Source organism: Hypanus sabinus, chromosome 28 (assembly GCF_030144855.1).
Source record: "Hypanus sabinus isolate sHypSab1 chromosome 28, sHypSab1.hap1, whole genome shotgun sequence".
NCBI classification, from domain to species: domain Eukaryota; kingdom Metazoa; phylum Chordata; class Chondrichthyes; order Myliobatiformes; family Dasyatidae; genus Hypanus; species Hypanus sabinus.
In genome coordinates this window covers 18,591,182-18,610,506 of record NC_082733.1, presented here as the reverse complement: position 1 = coordinate 18,610,506, position 19,325 = coordinate 18,591,182, and the positions used below count along the sequence as shown (strand labels likewise).

At 43.3% G+C, this 19,325-nt stretch overlaps 1 protein-coding gene and 1 long non-coding RNA gene across 4 annotated transcripts in view; one reads left to right on the top strand and one right to left on the bottom strand.

The window, feature by feature from the left end:
- Positions 1–17,086, bottom strand: part of LOC132382464 (RNA polymerase II elongation factor ELL) — a 103,007-nt gene extending 85,921 nt beyond the window's left edge. The window contains exon 1 of one of the 2 annotated variants that reach the window (XM_059952687.1): positions 16,703–17,086. In XM_059952687.1, the coding sequence (XP_059808670.1) occupies positions 16,703–16,837 (135 nt within the window). In that variant the 5' untranslated portion in view covers positions 16,838–17,086. The remainder of the gene's footprint in view (positions 1–16,702) is intronic. The other variant, XM_059952688.1, reaches the window with a different exon arrangement.
- Positions 15,773–19,325, top strand: part of LOC132382465 (uncharacterized) — a 46,339-nt gene continuing 42,786 nt past the window's right edge. The window contains exon 1 of one of the 2 annotated variants that reach the window (XR_009508323.1): positions 15,773–16,446. This is a non-coding gene — a long non-coding RNA (uncharacterized LOC132382465). Of the gene's footprint in view, positions 16,447–18,863; positions 18,982–19,325 lie in introns of those variants that run through there. The other variant, XR_009508322.1, reaches the window with a different exon arrangement.

Here is a 19,325-nt window from a genome sequence, read left to right as displayed (position 1 = left end):
GCATGCAACAGTTAAAATTCACTTCAGAATTTGTGTGGTAGGAAGTGAAAAATAAAAGCTAGAATTTCTGCCTTTCGATCTCTTGATTACTAATAATATTTATCTTGTAAAATAGAACATTAAAAGCAATGGAAGAATCCATTTGGCTGTGATTTATTCAGGTCAAATAATCAGCTTATTAGTTAATAATCAGTCTGTATTTACAGTGTCTTGTAAAAGTATTCAGCCCCCAAGCCTTTCTTCACATAAGTAAGTATTACTGCTAGGGATTTTGATCAAGTTCACTGAGATTTTGTATTTGTGAATAACATACTTCTTTATTTTTCCACAGTACAGCCCGAAAAACTTTTACCTTGCACTATATTTTACAAGTAGGGATAGTGTTACCTGGCTGATGTGCAGAATTAGATATACGTCACACATACTACTTAATGTTGAAGCCAAAAAGTTCCACTTTCCTCTTACCTGACCACAAGACCTTCTTCCACATCTTTACAGCATCTTTGAAGTGACACATTATAAAGTCTTTACTGTAAGGATATGCTTTCTTTTTAGCAGTATGTGTGCCTAAATCTAATATCCTGCATCAGTCCAGTAACACTAAAGCATGGTGGAGGTAAACTATAAAGTATGGTGGAGGTAACAGCATGCTACAGGGATGCTCTTCAGCAGCAGAGACTGGAAATCTGGTCAGGATTGATGGGAAAATGAATGCTGCTAAATACTGAGAGATCCTGGATAAAAACCTGCTAGCCTCTGCCAGAAAGTTTAAACTGGCAGTAAGTTTGGTCTTCTAGCAGGACAAAAGCACAAAGCAAACTACCAGAGCAACAATGGACTGGCTTCAAATGGCGAAAATTGTTGTCTTGAGCAGTCCAGTCGGATTTGTGACCTTAACCCAATCAAACATCTTGGGCAAGACCTCAAGATTACTGTCCACTGCTGCTCCCCAACTAACCTGGCAGTCTGAGCAATTTTGCAAGGAGAAAAAGGCATATCTTTCTCCATCATGCAATACAAAGCTAACAGAGACTTATCCAAGAAGACTACTGGCTGTAATAGCTGTAAGGGATGGTTCAACTAAAGTTCAAACTTCAATGTAAAATTTACTTTCAGAGTACATACGTCACCACATACTGTACAACTCTAAGATTCTTTTTCCTGTGGGCATACTCAGCAATTCTTTAGAACAAAGACTGTAAGCAGGATTAATGAAAGAGCAAGAGCATAGAAGACAACAAACTTTGAAAATGCAAATATGAATAAATAGCAATAAAAAATGAGAGCAACAAATTTCTGCAGCCCAGACAGTCGATACTAAGTATTGAACAAAGAGAGATGAATACTTTTGATCTACTGATATTTCAGCTTCTGAATTTTTAGTTTTTCACACTTTAAAAAAAACCATGTGATTGACAAATAAAAATTCTCAGTTCAATTGATCAAAATCCCTGGTTGTAATACTCATTTATATGAACAAAGGGTTGGGGGCAGAATACTTTTATAAGGCACTGTAAATAAGTTATGAAATTAAGACTGCAAGGGAAAAAGGAAATAATTTTCAGGTAACAATGTAATTTCAAAAGAATTACATAAAAATAAGAGAAACTGAGTACAGGTGTCCCCTGCTTTACAAATGTTCACTTTATGCCACTTTGCTTTTACAAAAGACCTACATTAGTAACCTGTTTTCGCATTACAAAGGATTTTCGGTTTTACAAAAATTCTTCCCATATAAGTTAATGGTTCTTCGCTTTACACCATTTCAGCTCAAGAAAGGTTTCATAGGAACACTCTGCCTTTGTAAAGGGGGGGGGGAACACCTGTATGTGAAATATTTAAGTACCTGGAGTTAAAATGGGAGGTAACTGAAAAATGCACAGAAATTTGAGAAGCTCATACAGCTAAATTAATAATTTTACTGAAAGTAGAAATCCTAAGTCTCTCTTTTAATTCAGATTGATCTATTAGAAACAGTGGTCCTTTAGTTCAAAATAAGCCAATTTATGGTTGGAGAAGCTATCGACAGTCAATAGTGTCAACAACATTATTGACTTCAACATTTTCAAACACGGTGGAATCAAGCATGCTTACTATACTGAAGGTTGCTTTAGCCCAATTCATGTCACTTCTGCTGAAAATTAAGGTGTGCATGTAGATAAATAAAAATGATGTCAAATAAGATGGCAGCGACGTACATCGGTGGCTCTGCAAGCAGCAGGAAATTGTACCAGTTTTCTCTTAAATGTACTTTTGAACTACTATTGCTGCAATCTGCATGTAAATTTCCTTTTAACAATGGACTACAAAATTATATCAATAATCTTCAGATCTCACGTTCGATGGTTAAATGCAGAGCCATTAAGCGCGGCGCCTTTAAGGGTCAATGTATGGCCGAAAACGCGGGAGGAGAGGCGGTATTCAAATCAGGCTGAAGCACAAAGGGATGAAGCCTCCTCTGCCTAATATCTTGTTGGCAAATGTACAGTCACTAGGAAGTACGGCTGACAATCCAGGGCGAGGCTGCTCTATCAGAGACAGACGAGGCGGATCTCAACTGAAAACTTGGTTAAATGCAGATACACCAGACGTAGCTATCCGACTGGAAGTTTTTACAATTTTCAGAAATGATCGAACCGTGAACTCTGGCAAGAAAATATGGCAAGCAAAAAATATGTTTTTAGTCAATTCTTGTCGGTGCATGAACATTGGGGTTATGTCAACTTCTTGTTCTCCTGACTTAGAACAATTAACAATTAAACGTAGATCATTCTGTTTGCCATGGGAGTTCTCATCCATGACCCTGACCACATTTTACATACCACCAGCAGCCAATTACAAGCAAGCACTCATGAAACTGTACATCATTATCTGTAAGGAAGAAACAGCTCATCTCGACACAATTCAAATTATAGTTGATGACTTTAACCAGGCCTGTTTGAAGAAAATGCTGAACAATTATCACAAGCATGTAACCTGTTGCACCAGAGGTCCCAACAATAAACCACTGCTACACCATGATAAGTGTAGAGAGCCCATCATTCCTTCCAGAGACCACATTTTGGCAAGTTGGATCTCAGAATCAGAAACAGGTTTATTATCACCGGCAGGTGACGTGAAAATTGTCAACTTAGCAGCAGTTCAATGCAATACATAACATAGCAGGGAGGAAAGAATAATAATAAATAAAACAACAATAATAAATAAACAAGTAAATCAATTGCAAAAATGGAAATATTGTATATTAAAAAAAATTGAGATAGTGTATTCTTTTGGCTGTATTCCTACTATCTGCATACAGACAGAACCTAAAGAATAAGGCTCCAGAGATCAAGACAATAAAGAGGTGGCAGAGGGAGGCAGAAGAATGGTTACAGGATTGCCTGGAGTCAGTAGACTGGGCCGTGTTCAAGAACTCACCTGAGGACCTGAATGACTACACAAGCGTCATTACAGACTTTATTTGAACAGCTGTGGATGAATGTGTCCCAACAAAATCATTTAGTGTTTTCCCCAATAAGAGACCCCGGATGAGCAACGAAATGCAGAGAGCCAGATCGGAGGCATCCAAGTTTGGAGATCCAGAATGCTATAAGAAATGCAGATAAGATCTCCGGAAAGCCACCTCTCGGGTGAAGTGGAAATTCTGGACTAGAACTGGAATCAACAAGGGACAGCTGTGGTAGGGTTTGAATGCCATAGCCTCTTACAGAGTTAAACCTTGTGATACAGGGGTCAGCAGAGCTTCCCTTCCAGATGAGCTCAATACCTTCTATATTTGCTTTGATCACCAGAACAGGAAGGGACCATCGCATACCCCCATGTCTCCCAATGACCCGTTGGTCTCAGCATCTGAAGATGACGTCTTCATCCGATCTGCCTTATAGAGAATGAACCCAAGGAAAGCATCCAGTTTGAACAGAGTACCTGCCCTAATACTGAAGATCTGTGCCAAACAACTGGCTGGTGTATTCATGGATATCTTCAACTTCTTGCTCTGGCAGTGTGTGGTACCTGCCTGCTTCAAGCAATCTTCCACTGTACCCCTGTATAAATGACTATCACTCAGTGGCATTTACATTCACAATGATGAAATATTCTGAAAGGCTGACATTGAAGCACATCAGTTTCTGTCTGAGTAGCAACTTGAATCCACTCCAATTTGCCTACTGAAACAACAGCTCTACACTGGATGCTAACTCATAGGCTCTTCACACAACCCTGGAACATCTGGATAGCAAAGATGCATACATCAGAATGCTCTTTATCGATTGCAGCTCAGCATTTAACATAATCATCCCCTCAAAACTAATCCAATAAACTCCAAGTACCTGGGTCTCAATACCCCCTTATCCAACTGGATTGTAGACCCCAGTCAGTCTGGATTGGCAAAAGCATCTCCTTCACAACCTCCATTAGCACAGGAGCACTGTAGGGATGTGTACTTCATCCCTACTCTACTCACTTTATATCTATGACTAAGTACATCTCCAACACCATATGCTGATGACACCATTGTTGTGGGCTATACCAAAGATGTTGATGAATCAGCATACAAGAGAGAAATTGAAAATTTAGCTGAGTTCTGTAATAACACAACAACCTCTCACTCAATGTCAATAAAACCAAGGAACTGATAGTAGACTTCAGAAGGAAACCAGAGGCCAATGAGCCAGTAATTAGAGGAACAAAGGTGGAGAGGGTCACTTACTTTAAATTCCTGGGTGTCAATATCTCAAGAGAACCAGTCCTGAAACCATCATACAAATATAATTGCAAAGGAAGTACAACAGCACCTCTACTTCCTCAGGAGTATGCAGGGATTCTGCATATCATCAAAAACCTTGACAAACTTCTATAGATAAGTGGTGGAAAGTGTGCTGACTGGCTGCATTATGGCCTGGTATGGGAACACCAATCCCTTTGAGTGGAAAATCCTACAAAAAGTAGTGGATTTGGCCTAGTACATCACAGGTAACAATTCAGCACATCTAAATGAAACATTGCTTCAGAAAAGCGACATCCATCATCAAAGATCCTCACTGCCCAGGCCATGCTCTTTCCTCACTGCTGTCATCAGGCAGAAGGTACAATACCTCTGGACTTGCACTACCAGGTTCAAGAACAGTTACTAGCCCTGAACCATCAGGCTTTTGAACAAAAGGGGATAGCTACACCTCATTTAAGGACTCTTTCATCATGTTATTTCATGCTCATTATTTATTACTATTTATTTACTATCTGCACTTGCACCATATGTTTACAATTTACAGACCCTGTTTACAATTACTAAAGATTTGCTAAGTATGCCTGCAGAAAAAGAATCTCACGGTTGTATGTGGTACTCTGATAATAAATTTTTGCTAATAAATCCAGCATTCATTGTTTATTCTTTTGATGCATGCTATGTTGGCAGACTTATATGTTTCATATAGCTCAGATGGAACATTATGACATTATGAAAGATAGTAATGAAGACATGCAGTAACAGGCCCTTCAGCCCACCATGAACATCCCAATCATCTATACCAGTGGTTCCCAAAGTGGGCAATATCACCGTCCCCTCAGAGCAGTGGTAGTTTCTAAGATTATAAAAATAAGAGAGATAGTGGAGGGGGAAGGAGGGCACTCAGTAGCAACAGGGTGCAGTTGAGGCTTAATATAAGAAATGAATACTGTATAATAGGTATTTGATCCTCTGTCTCATGATTACAATGATCATATAATTATTCCGCCTTGACATTCCCTTAGACTTTCCTCAAAGCGCATTATAATTGCTAAAAGCAATGTGACACTTCCGTATATGGCATATCATGAGAAACTTGGACACTTGGACTGAAGAAATTGTGTTATTTCTGGGCCCTTCCCACATATTATTGCTGCTCACTACTGTAATACCGTGTTAGCTAGTACCACTCACAAACTCTAAATAAGCGGAGATGCAATTCCTGTGAATTAGGGTATGGCGGTCAATTGGGTAAAGTTCAGAATCTGCCCTTTCGAATGACCTTGATCACAATTCTCTAGCCTGTGGCCCAACTGAGATATTGCTGCTCCCCTTTATGTACCTTCAAGCAGAGAGTAAAGTTTTGCCTGAGCTATGACGCTATCATAACTTTCCCCTTTATTGATCACACCACTTGAAGTTGGACTTAAACAATAGGCCATTGACCATGGCCGTTAATCAGTAACAAAAATGGCAGATGCAGACCAAACGGAAAAAATGTAGACATTATATTGCTGAGTATCTGATAAATTTATGTCAGCAGCAAGCAACCAACAGCAGCCAATGTGTTTCTTTATTAAAATAAGGCAATGAAACTTATCCAGGCTCCTTGAACATTTGAAGAGAATACAGTTGGCTCTCCTTATCTGGGAGGGATTGGTTCCGGGACCCTTCGCGGATACCAAAATTTGCAGATGGTCAAGTCCCTTATTCAACCTGTCTCAATTCAGTGGACATTAGGACCCAGCAGCAGAGATCTGAATCCGCAGTGTTTCTGTTCGCAAAAATAATCACAATTGAAAATAAAGTGGAAATAATAAAGTGATCGGAAAGAGGTGAAACGCCATCGGTCATTGGAAAAACGCTTGGCTACAGTCGGTCAACAATCGGAACAATTTTAATGGATAAAGTGAGAAAGGCTGTACCCTGATGAAAGCTACAATTATTATTAAGCAACACAGTGGTTTAATTATTGGGTTTTGGATCCTCACATCAACCTGGCACGGTGGAGAGCGCACTCGATAGCAGTCTGTCACTGGATCGAACTTGGGAAGAAGTTCCCGAGCCTGGTGCTGAAACATACATTAAGTGTTTTATATGCATAGAAAGGTAACATATATACAGGCAGTTCCCGGGTTACGTACGAGTTCCGTTCCTGAGCACGTATTTAAGTCAGATTTGTACGCAAGTCGGAACAAGTACATCCAGTATTATTTAGCACCAGTTAGTCAAATGTTTGTCTTACTATATTTTACCTTTCTATGCATATAAAACACTTAAGAAACGTATGTATTCCAATAATTAAACCACTGCGTTGCTTAGTAATAATTATAGCTTTCACTGGGGCAGGGTGTTTCACATGCTCCATTATTCTCACTTTATCTGTTATCCTTTAAAATTATTCTGATCGTTGACCGACTGTAGCCTAACGCTTTTCCAATGACCGATGGCACTTCACCTCTTTTCAAATGCTTTATTATTTCTACTTTATTTTCAATTGTGATCACTTCCTGTCAATGAAACAGAAACACTGCAGGCGACGGGTCCTGAGCTGCGCCAGCTCCCGAGGTCAGTTGGGTCCTAAGGACCACCACACTGATTTCCCCACGTCCTAAACTCCACCGCACTGAGTCAGGCTAAATGGGACAAGTGGGGGGCTGTGCTGGGTTTGGGTATTTGATCCTCCACAATATTCCACGTGGGAATTTAAACCGGAGGTGACAGTGTTTTTTTTATATATAAGGTCAAGTTGCGAGCTCGACATCAACCCGGCATGGATGGTACAGGATAGTAAACACAAAGTACATTGCAGATGCTGTGGTCAAATCAACATGTACAAACAAGCTCGATGAACTCAGCAGGTCGGACAGCATCCATTGAAATGAGCAGTCAATGTTTCAGGCCGAGACCCTTTGTCAGCAGTTCATCCAGCTTGTTTGTACGGATGGTACGGGAGTCACCTGATCGACATCAACCCAGCACGGGAGCGGTCTGTCACTGGATCAAACTCGGGGACCACGGTGCTGATCTCACTGCGCCACCAGCTGACTGGAACGGGGAGGGGATGGGGTCAGAGTGTATCTTACTAAGAAACTTTTAAGCCAAACACAAAGTTAAACACTCAACACAGTGTCAACAGCAACGACTTAAAACGGCAGACAGCGTCGCATTCTGACTTAAAATAGCGGACAGCATCACAATCTGACTTAAAATGGCAGACAGCGTCACGTTCCGACTTAAAATAGCGGACGGCATCGCAATCTGACTTAAATTGGCAGACAGCGTTCTCCTTCCTCGGTTCGTAAGTGACTAACTGATGCTATATAATACCGGATGTACCTATTCCGACTTACTGAGAAGAGAACTTCCGATTTTTTTCAATCCCAATCCACAGTAACCTACACACATCCTCCCATATACTTTAAATCATCTCTAGATTACTTATAATACCTAATACAATGCAAATGTTATGTAAAATAGTTGTGATACTGCATTGTTTAGGGAATAATGACAAGAAAAAAAAAGTCTGTACATGCTCGAACAACAAGTGCTGGAAGAGCACTTCCGGGTCTTCGCGATTCACGGTTGGTTGAATTCACACATGCGGAATTCGTGGATAAGGAGGGCCAACTGTACACTCTGATAAAGCAAACAAGAACTTGGTTTATTTTCAGTCACCTAGTGAAGACTTTCAGAAACATAAACACTTCAAAACATGTTCACAAGCACTTCACAGCAGTGTTTGTTTGTGAGCTTCATACAATATTTCATTGCTCATTGCTAAAACTGGAAAGCTCCATACAATTGAAGAAGAACTGATTCAGCCAGCAGTAAGGGAGGCTCTGAGTATGGTTTTCTATAGTCACCAGACAAAATAATTAAAGTGATTCCACTCAGCAACATCTCTGTTTAAAGACAAATAGATGAAATATCAGATTGTGGAAGATGCATAGTGCAACATAGTTAGGACAACTGAATTTGCTCTGCAGTTGGATGAGTCAACTTTGCCAGGCAACAAATCTTTGTTTCCTGGCTATGTTCACTTCATAGCTGATGAAAGCACAGTTCAAGAGTTAATATCTGCAATGGGACTAGAAAGAGATACAAGTAGGAGACTATTTTGGGGTGTTGAGCAATTTTCAAAAAGGACATTCTGCTTTTTAAATCGAAGCAAGAGGCTGAGAGTGAAGGACTAAAGACATCTCGGAGAGAAGCCTTTTTTTTTACTGATCAGGGAAAAGAGGCTAGACTGCACAGGCACATGACGTAGCATGCCAAAGGTTTAAAAAGGAGAGGAATTTTTGAACGGTCTTTTTAAATCAATCAAAAGGCTGAGAGTGAAGGACTAAAGACATCTCAGAGAGAAGCCATTTTTTTTTACTGATCGGGGAAAAGATGCTAGACTGCGCAGGCGCGTGACCTAGCGTGCCAAAGGTTTTAAAAAAGACCGCCATATGCAGCGGCCATCGTTGGAGTGGACTGAGTCAGAGTGGGACAGCTTTGACTCAACAGGCTTCGGCGTAAACAGGCAGAGGCGAGGGTAGGTTCCTGTAAGTTTTGTTTTGTTCATTTAGAGTAGAAAGAATCCCAGGCAGGATGTTGGAATGCTCCTCTTGCAGGATTTGGGAAGTCAGGGAGACGTCCGGTGTCCCTGACAGCAACACCTGCAAGAAGTGCATCCAGCTGCAGCTCCTAACAAACCGCGTTAGGGAACTGGAGCAGGAGCTGGATGACCTCCAGATCATTCAGGGGAATGAGAAGTTTATAGAGAAGTTTCAGGGAGGTAGTTACACCAAAGGAGCAGCGCACAGGTAATTGGGTTACCGTCAGGCAAGGGGAGGGGGAAGGGCAGGCAGAGCAGGGCTCCCCGTGGTCATTCCCTTCAACAAGTATACCGATTTGGATACTGTTTGGGGGGAGGGGGGGGACAAGCCTGGGACAAGCTTACCCGGGACAAGCCACGGCAGCCGGATCTCTGGCACTGAATCTGGTTCTGCACTGCAGAAGGGAGGGAGGAAGAAGAGGAGAGCGGTCGTGATAGGGGACTCAATAGTTAGAGGTACAGACAGGAGATTCTGTGGTCGTGGCAGAGACTCCCAGATGGTTTGTTGCCTCCCGGGTGCCAGGGTCAGGGATGTCTCTGATCGTGTGCACAGCATTCTGAAATGGGAGGGTGAGCAGCCAGATGTCATGGTACACATCAGTACCAATGACGTAGGAAGAAAGAGTGAGGAGGTCCTGAAGAGTGAGTATAGAGAGCTGGGTAGACAGTTAAAAAGCAGGACCTCGAGGGTGGTAATCTCAGGATTGCTACCTGAGCCACGTGCCAGTGAGGGTAAGAACAGGCTGCTCTGGAGGATGAACACGTGGCTGAGGAGCTGGTGTAGGGAGCAGGGTTTCAGATTTCAGGATCATTGGGACCTCTTCTGGGGCAGGTAGGACCTGTACAAGAGGGACAGGCTACACCTGAACTACAGGGGGACCAATATCCTTGCAGGAAGGTTTGTTAATGCTATTGGGGAGGGGGTTTAAACTAGATTTACAGGGGGATGGGAACCAGAGTGCCAGAGTAGATAGTGAAGCAGGGGTGAAAATAAATGATGTTAAAGGTTCATGCAAAGTCACAAATAGAAGGGTTGTGTGTGGTGGTAATAATCTTCTGAGGTGTGTCTATTTCAAAGCGAGGAGTATTGTGGGGAAGGCTGACGAGCTGGGGAATTATAACATTGTAGCCAGTAGTGAAACTTGGCTACAGAAAGGACAGGACTGGCAGCTTAATGTTCTAGGATTCCAATGTTTCAGACATGATGGAGGCAGAGGGATGAAGGGTGTGGGGAGGTGTGGCATTGCTAGTCAGGGAAAATGTTACAGCAGTGCTCAGGAAGGACAGATTAGAGGGTTTGTCTACTGAGCCCATATGGGTGGAGCTGAGAAACAGGAAAGGTATGACCACATTAATGGGGTTGTATTATAGACCACCCAATAGCCAGCGAGAATTGGAGGAGCAAATCTGCAGAGAGATAGCAGACAACTGCAGGAAATATAAAGTTGTGATAGTAGGGGATTTTAATTTTCCACATATTGATTGGGACTCCCATACTGTTAAAGGTCTAGACGGGTTAGTGTATGTAAAAGGTGTTCAGGAAAGTTTTCTAAATCAGTATATAGAGGTACCAACTAGAGAGGATGCAATATTAGATCTCCTATTAGGAAACAAATTAGGACAGGTGACGGAAGTGTGTGTAGGGGAATGCTTTGGTTCCAGTGATCATAACACCATTAGTTTCAACTTGATCACGGATAAGGATAGATCTTGTCGTCGGGTTGATGTTCTAAACTGGAAAAAGGCCAAATTTGAAGAAATGAGAAAGGATCTAAAAAGCGTGGATTGGACAGGTTGTTCTCTGGCAAGGATTTCGTTGGTAAAAGGGAGGCCTTCAAAGGAGAAATTTTGAGAATGCAGGGTTTGTATGTTCCTGTCAGATTTAAGGCAAAGTGAATTAAGCATAAGGAACCTTGGTTCTCCAGGGATATTGGAACTCAGATAAAGAGCGAGATGTATGACATGTATAAGAAACAGGAAGCAAATAAGGTACTTGAGGAGTATAAAAAGTGCAAAAAAAAATACTTAAGAAAGAAATCAGGAAGGCTAAAAGAAGACATGAGGTAGTTTTGGCAGTCAAGCTGACGGATAATCCAAAGAGCTTCTACAGGTATATTAATAGCAAAAGGATAGTAAGGGATAAAATTGGTCCTCTTAAGATCAGAGTAGTGGGCTATGCATGGAACCAAAAGAAATGGGGGAGATCTTAAATAGTTTTTTTTTGCATTTGTATTTACTAAGGAAACTGGCATGGAGTCAAGGGAAAAAAGGCAAACAAGTAATGAGGTCATGGAACCAATACGGATTGAAGAGGAGGAGGTGCTTGCTATCTTGAGGCAAATCAGAGTAGATAAATCCCCAGGACCTGACAGGGTATTCCCTCTGACCTTGAAGGAGACTAGTGTTGAAATTGCAGGGGCCCTGGCAGATATATTTAAAATGTCAGTATCTATGGGTGAGGTGCCGGAGGATTGGAGGATAGCTCATGTTGTTCTGTTGTTTAAAAAAGGCTCTGAAAGTAATCCTGGAAATTATAGGCCAGTAAATTTGACATCAGAAGCAGGTAAATTATTCGAAGGAGTACTAAGAGATAGTATCTACAATTATTTGGATAGACAGGGACTTATTAGGGAGAGTCTTTGTGCATGGCAGATCATGTTTAACAAATTTATTAGAGTTTTTCGAGGAGGTTACAAGGAAAGTGGATGAAGGGAAGGCAGAAGATGTTGTCTACATGGACTTCAGTAAGGCCTTTGACAAAGTCCTGCATGGGAGGTTAGTTAGGAAGATTCAGTCGCTAGGTATACATGGTGAGGTAGTAAATTGGATTAGACATTGGCCCAACGGGAGAAGTCAAACAGTAGTAGTAGAGGATTGCTTCTCTGAGTAGAGGCCTGTGACTGGTGGTGTGCCACAGGGATCAGTGCTGGGTCCATTGTTATTTGTCATCTATAACAATAACCTGGATGATAATGTGGTAAATTAGATCAGCAAATTTGCTGATGTTACAAAGATTGGAAGTGTAGTGGACAATGAGGAAGGTTTTCAAAGCTTGCAGAGGGATCTGGACCAGCTGGAAAAATGGGCTAAAAAATGGCAGATGGTGTCTAATACAGACAAGTGTGAGGTATTGCACTTTGGAAGGAAAAACCAAGGTAGAATATACAAGGTAAATGGTAGGGCACTGAGGAGTGCAGTGGAACAGAGGGATCTGGGAATACAGATACAAAATTCCCTAAAAGTGGCGTCACAGGTAGATAGGGTAGTAAAGAGAAGTTTTGGTACATTGGCCTTTCTCAATCAAAGTATTAAGTATAAGAGTTGGATTGTTATGGTGAGGTTGTATAAGGCACTGGTGAGGCCAAATTTGGAGTACTGTGTGCAGTTTTGGTATCTGAATTACAGGAAGGATATTAATAAGATTGAAAGAGTGCAGAGAAGGCTTACAAGGATGTTGCCGGGACTTGAGAAACTGAGTTACAGAGAAAGGTTGAATAGGTTAGGACTTTATTCCCTGGAGCGTAGAAGAATGAGGGGAGACTTGATAGAGGTATATAAAATTATGATGGGTATAGATAGAGTGAGTGCAAGCAGGCTTTCCGCTGAGGCTAGGGGAGAAAAAAAAACAGAGGACATGGTTAAGGGTGAAGGGGGAAAAGTTCAAAGAGAACATGGGGGGGGGCTTCTTCACACAGAGAATGGTGGGAATGTGGAATGAGCTGCCAGATGAAGTGGTAAATGCAGGCTCACTTTTAACATTTAAGAAAAATGTATGGAAGTGTATGGAAGGATATGATCCAGGTGCAGGTCAGTGGGAGTAGGCAGAAAAATGTTTCAGCACAGCCAAGAAGGGCCGAAAGGCCTGTTTCTGTGCTGTAATGCTCTATGGTTCTAACATTCTTGCTTTTGCAACAGATGGGGCATGATCAATGAACAGACTTAACTGTGGGTTACTACTTTCTTGTAAAAGCTGTTCTTAACATATTTACCTTTCATTGTGTATTTCATAGACATCTTGTCTCAAAAAACCTCAAGTAATCAGCTGCACAAATCATTAAATATTGTTATCACTGGTAAATAAAATCAAGTCCCATGCTTTAAACTCACCACAACTTCAAGAGCTTTTTACTAAGAATGACAGAAATCTGATTGCTTGTTTACACATAAGTCAGATGGTTCTCAAAAGGAAACTGCCTGAGATGTACTTGAAACTGTGATGAAATTCTTCATTCAGTAATCAACTCAAGAACATTAAGTATTACATGGCTTAGTTGTCAGAATTATTTGCAAAGTTTATTGAAATCAATCTTCAATTCAAGGAAATGATGTGAATCTTAGTCTAAGTTAAATCTGTGGTCTCCATATTTCTGTCCAAGTTAAACCTATTTAAGTACAACACTCGCTGTCGCAAATTTTTCCAGAGTCTGTCTAAGTTGGAAGAGAAAGAAAGAATACCAGATGATGATCTTCAAGGTATACTGTGCCCACCTGGATGAGCTGCATAGACACAACAGAGACATTTCAGGATCTTTACTTAATTCCATTCTTGAGCACTTGTAATGAGGAATTAACAGGAAGGATGGAGGAAGAACTGATGATGTTACAAAATTGGAGCTGTAGCTGAGGTTCAAATAACCATATCAAGAATTTTGGTTGCAGAAAGAAACCTCTAAATGCTATACTGCACCCTGGAAAAGAGTCAAGATGTTCTTTATCAACTTTCCAACATCACCGTTAGTGGAGCATTGTTTTAGTGTAGCGACCCAACTTCTTTCAAAACAAAGAAACAGACTCCAAATTACTAAACATGGGGATCTGATACACCTTCCGAGTGGCGTTCAGCCTGATGTTGAAAAGCTGATATCTCTGCACTGAACCCATCCATCAAACTGAAAAGTAAAAAGGTGATGAAATAATTGGACTGCTTATATATGCTCTAAAACTGTTGATGGAATTATTTTTACTGTAATCAAAAATACATTTGTAGCTTTACGTAGATTTGAATTTTTTTGCAATTATTTGTCATTACTTTGAATTTGCAGTTCCGAGTTTCTTTCACTGAGCACCCTAAGTCTAAATTCTTTATAGTTATTATGTAATGGTGAAAAGTGAGAAGGGGCACTGGGAATGTGGTCTGGAAGTCAAGGGAGCAGTAACCCAAAAAGTTTTGAAACCACTGATCTATACTGATCCCATTTTCAGCACAGTGCATGAAACATCATAGAACAGTAGGCTACAAGTGCTCATCTTATATCATCCAAGAACATAAGAATTCCGCCATTCATTGTGTATATCCCAGCCATGTTAAGACTTTTTAAAATGTATTACCTTGTTTTTCTTTTGCAATTTCTGTTATCTTACCGACTTAGGAACACCGTTCTGTAATTAAAAACTCTTCACTTTCAAAAATATCAACAATTTTGGCATCAGCTGCAAACCACTGATCGTACCTTCTGCAATCACATCCAGATAACAAACAAAGGGCTCCAACACCAATCAACCAATCACTGGTTACAAGCTTCCATGAGCAAACTACACCCACCCTATCACCAGAGTCGCGCTCTGCCTTCTGACCACTAAACCAATTTCAAATTCCATATGCCACGATTCTTCAAGCCAATGATATTTCCGTAATCTTGCCCACCAATGTTAAGTTCATTAATTTAATTGTTCATGCTTCCTTCTATTATATATTTTACATTCCTATAAGACTTCTCTTTTTTAAAATTCTCTAAACCTGTTAATAAGTACATTTTCTTCACCCAACTCCACAATAACTCTTGACATACAAGTACCTTCAATAATTATAGCAGTGGGGGTCAGCAGATCTGAATTCCAAAAACCCATTCAACCTTCTTAGTTCACCACAATATTCAGGTAAACATGTTTGAAAATGAACATTTTGACGGTGGTCTATTTTAACTTACTTCAATGCTTTTTTATACGTAATTGTTTTCCTTGACTAAAAAAAATGTTCGTTTCAAAAAGACAAATAAAAAAAAATCAACTTGTGGCAGTTAATGACTGACAACCTGCAAATTTCTGACTCCAATGGTATTTTTTGCTGGACCGGGTCTGAAGAGGCATACAGCAACAAAACTACCAATTGAAAACAGCGTCCATTGGCAACTCGGTTTTAATGAACCTGTGAGAAATGTAGCCAATTGAGAACAGGCGCAAACTAACCAATAGCGGAAGGAGTAAATTGGAAACTAGGATTTAATTGACCAATGGTTAATCAGCTAGACGAAACGGGAGGGAGTCGCTGACTCAAATTGACCAATAGGTGAAAAGAAGGGAGTGACCACAGCGATGTCAAAACTCCAGCAATAACAGTGCCGAACAGTGAAAGGGAATTTACACTGTACACATCTGGCACAAACCACAGAGTAAGGGGCGAAGAATCAACAGCCGTTCACCGTTTCCAGGAATATCGAGGCAGACTGACCCTCATCCCTAAATGAAGGGGGTAAAATATATACCACCTCAGAGAATAAAACAAAACCCCTTACACAGCACCCCCTACTCCCCTGATTTGAATGGGGCGATGGTCGGGACATGAAGAGGAATTGAGCAAAGAATGTCTGGAAGAGGATATGACAGGAGGAGGAAGGCGGCTTTGGATAGCGATGGGAAGGGAGATTTGGAGCAGAGGGGCACTGGAGTGTGCGCACGGCGAAGAGGGCTATTCAATTAAGGAGTGAGAATAGAAGAGCGAGGGGCTGACGAGGAGAGGCCGGGAGAGAGATGTGTAGAAAAGGGGAAATGTGTGGCGAGGGGTAGGTGGAGAAGGGTTTGAAGTGGGCTGTGGCTGGAGGGAGAGGGATCGGTGGCTTTGGGGCAAGTGGAGAGAGAAGTCGAAGGGTTGATGGACGGGGGTAAATGGGGAAAGGTGGAGGGAAGGAAGAAGAACGTGGGCAGGGATGATGTGGAGGTCAGTGGTAGAGAAGTGAGGGGATGCGGGCGGGGAGATGCTTCAGCACACAAGAGGGTCGCGACAGCCCGAGGACCCCCAACGATACAGGAGCCAGGGTGGGGGTGGGGGCGGGAGTAATGTCCCGGGATCACTAGGGGTATCGGTGAAGCATCCGGAACCGCTGGAAAACCCTGAGCCCTGGTAAGAGGAGGGCAGATCCCGAGCGGTGGGCAGCCTCCGACGGCGGGCTATCCGGTCAACGAGCAGCGTCGCGGGCGGGATAAGAGCACTCGGAGCCGAGACACGGAGAAGTGGGGCCGGAGCCCCCCATTCCGGGCTGAGGGGCGGGCGGGGGGAAGGAGACAGGGTTCGGGGTCGCGTCGGTCCCGGTACCGAGGGCTGGCAGTGCCGCGCTCGGCAACAGGTCCCCCCGAAGCCCGGCCGTCGACTAACTCACCGCCAGCCGCTCGTAAGCCTCGAGCGCCCGCAGCGCCGTGTCGGTCAGCTTGACGTGGTAGAGCGACAGCCGCTGCCCCGCGCTGAGCCTCGCGCACGACAGCCCGAAGCGCCGCTCCTCGCCCAGCGCCGCCATCTTACAGTGAGCGGAGCGCGAGCCCCCGCCGCCGCTGCCAGCTCGTGCGTCAACCGCAGGCGAAGCGAGCCGCGGGACGGGACAGCACAGCACAGCACAGGCACCGACCGGGGTGGGCAGTGCAACCTGTCACTCTGTGCACATGCTCCGGGAGGGAGGGTAGTGCAATTGTGTCAGTCAGTGCATAGGCACCGGGGGGGAAGGTACGGGCAACTTGGGAATGCAACTTGACGCTTAATGCACGGGCACAGAGCTACCTGCTGCTACTCGATGCACATGCACCGGAGTGGGCAGTGCGACCTGTCACTTAGTAATCTACAAGCACCAGGAAGGACAGTGCAAATTGTTAATTAATGCATCGAGCCTGGCGAGGCAGTGCTCACCGCACGGGACCGGCTTTGCCGCTCAGAGCGGGCTCGTCTTGGAAGGCAGTGCACAATCTCTTATTCAATACACGGGAACCAAGCGCCTCTCAACACACCGGCACAGGGGAAGGCAAAGCGACCTCTCGCCCTGTGCCCAAGTACTGGGAACGCAGTGTAATAGCCCAATACACAGGCACCTGAAGGCAGTACAATTTGTTATTCACCGAAAGTACTGCAATTTATCACTCAATGCACAGATACTCCGGAGGACAATGCAATCTGTCATTCAATCCACGGCACCGGGAATGTAGGGCAACGTTTCAATCAATATTAGGACTCCAATGAGGACAGTGCAATCTCAAAACTCACACAGTGCATACCGGGGAGGGCAATGCAACTTGCCACACCACGCACGGAGAATTCGTGCAGCACTCCAATGAACGCGCAGTTGCGGAGCAATGCGCTTTGTGCGTTCCACGAAAAGAGGGGAGGCAGAGTACTCCCACGTACCGAGACTGGGGAGCGCTGTTCCATGAACTGCCGAATGGTGGGGGCCAGGTTAGCAGTCTGAGGTATATTACCTAAAGGCGGCAGTCCCTAAATGAATGGGATCGGCTGCAGAAACGAACAACTCGGTGTACACGGGGACTTGAAACGGGAAATTGTCACTCAGTGAACGGAGACTGTGAAACGACGCTCGTCCAGTCTGACCTAAAGTTCATTGACAGCAGTGTAACCTTACACCAAGCCTTCCGGTGTAAAACTTTTTCCCCCCAGTTTGCCAGCAACTGGCAAGGGGGTGGAAGCCAGGACACCTCGGGCTGGCTGAGGGACGTAGATGTGACGAGAGGGAGGAAAGCGCAGCCCGTCACTGCTATCCGGAGCACCGCGCTCGTCGCTGCCACGGCCACCGGGGCATCTCGGTTGGGAGAAGAATTCCACGCTATCTGAAAGCACATGCACCACGCTATGGCCTGATATGGCCATCTGTCAATCAATATAGGAAGGACCTCGAGTCCTGGAGAAATAGTGCAACCACTCAATAGAAGTGCAAAGATCAGTGTTGTCTACAGGGGTAGGGGTGTGGGTACGGCATGCTGATGTGTATGGACACAGGAAAAGACGGTGGTTCTTGGGACAGAGGGATGAAGCCCACACGACACAATCCGACACGTTACATTGCGTTTCAGACAATATCACCGGAATTACTTTATTTTTCTCTCATGTACCGACAACAGTGAAAAATGATCTTGCATTCTGGAATTGCCATTGTTTTGTTGTAATAGGTAGCAAGATACGATATAAAGCTTGCCTTGCATTCTGCTAATGCAAATAAATCATTACACCGCATTCGGGTAGAACAAGGTAAAACAATAACAATTCAGAATGAAGAGTAGCAGCTACTAAGAAAATGTTGTGCAGTTGTACAATAAAGTGCAAGACCATAACGAGATACATTGTGAGGTCACGAGTCCATCTTATTGCACTAGGCATCCGGTTTAAGATGCCGTTGTGATGGTCGGTGACTGCTTATCGGCGGCAAAAAAAAACAAAGCAACAAACACCACTGAATACTTTATTAATAATGATCACACTAACAATGGAGCGGTGGCGATGGCGAGAAATGGTCGCAGCAATCGAAGGCGGGGGCGAGGTGGAAGCGGAGCCAAGGCAGAGCGTGGCTTTCCTGAGAGCGAGGGAAGTCCCGGTGTCTAATCGATTTAAGTGCCAGATCGGATATGGGCCGAATCGTGGTGGCGGAATTCAGACTCCAGAGTGGTACGACAGCAAGCAATGACCCAATGTTTGGGCTAATTAAGTGCCGGGCCACATTGAAGTCGGGACCGGAGGCGAGACGAGGGCCCGTTCTGCCCAGTTTTGCACGCTGCGCTATGATGTTTACTTGGTTTTGTGATGAACTGAGGCTGTGGCCTGCTCCAGCTGCAGTGATGTCTGGCTTTGTGTCTTTCGCAGAACTTCAGTTATGAAGCTATTTGCTTAATTTCCTGTTTGCACAATTTTTTTTCATTTCTCTCTCTGTTCATTGTGTTTGATGGTCTTTTTTTAAAAGGCGTTCTTTTGAGGTTTCTTTGTTTTGTGGCTGCCTAGGACATATATCGAGG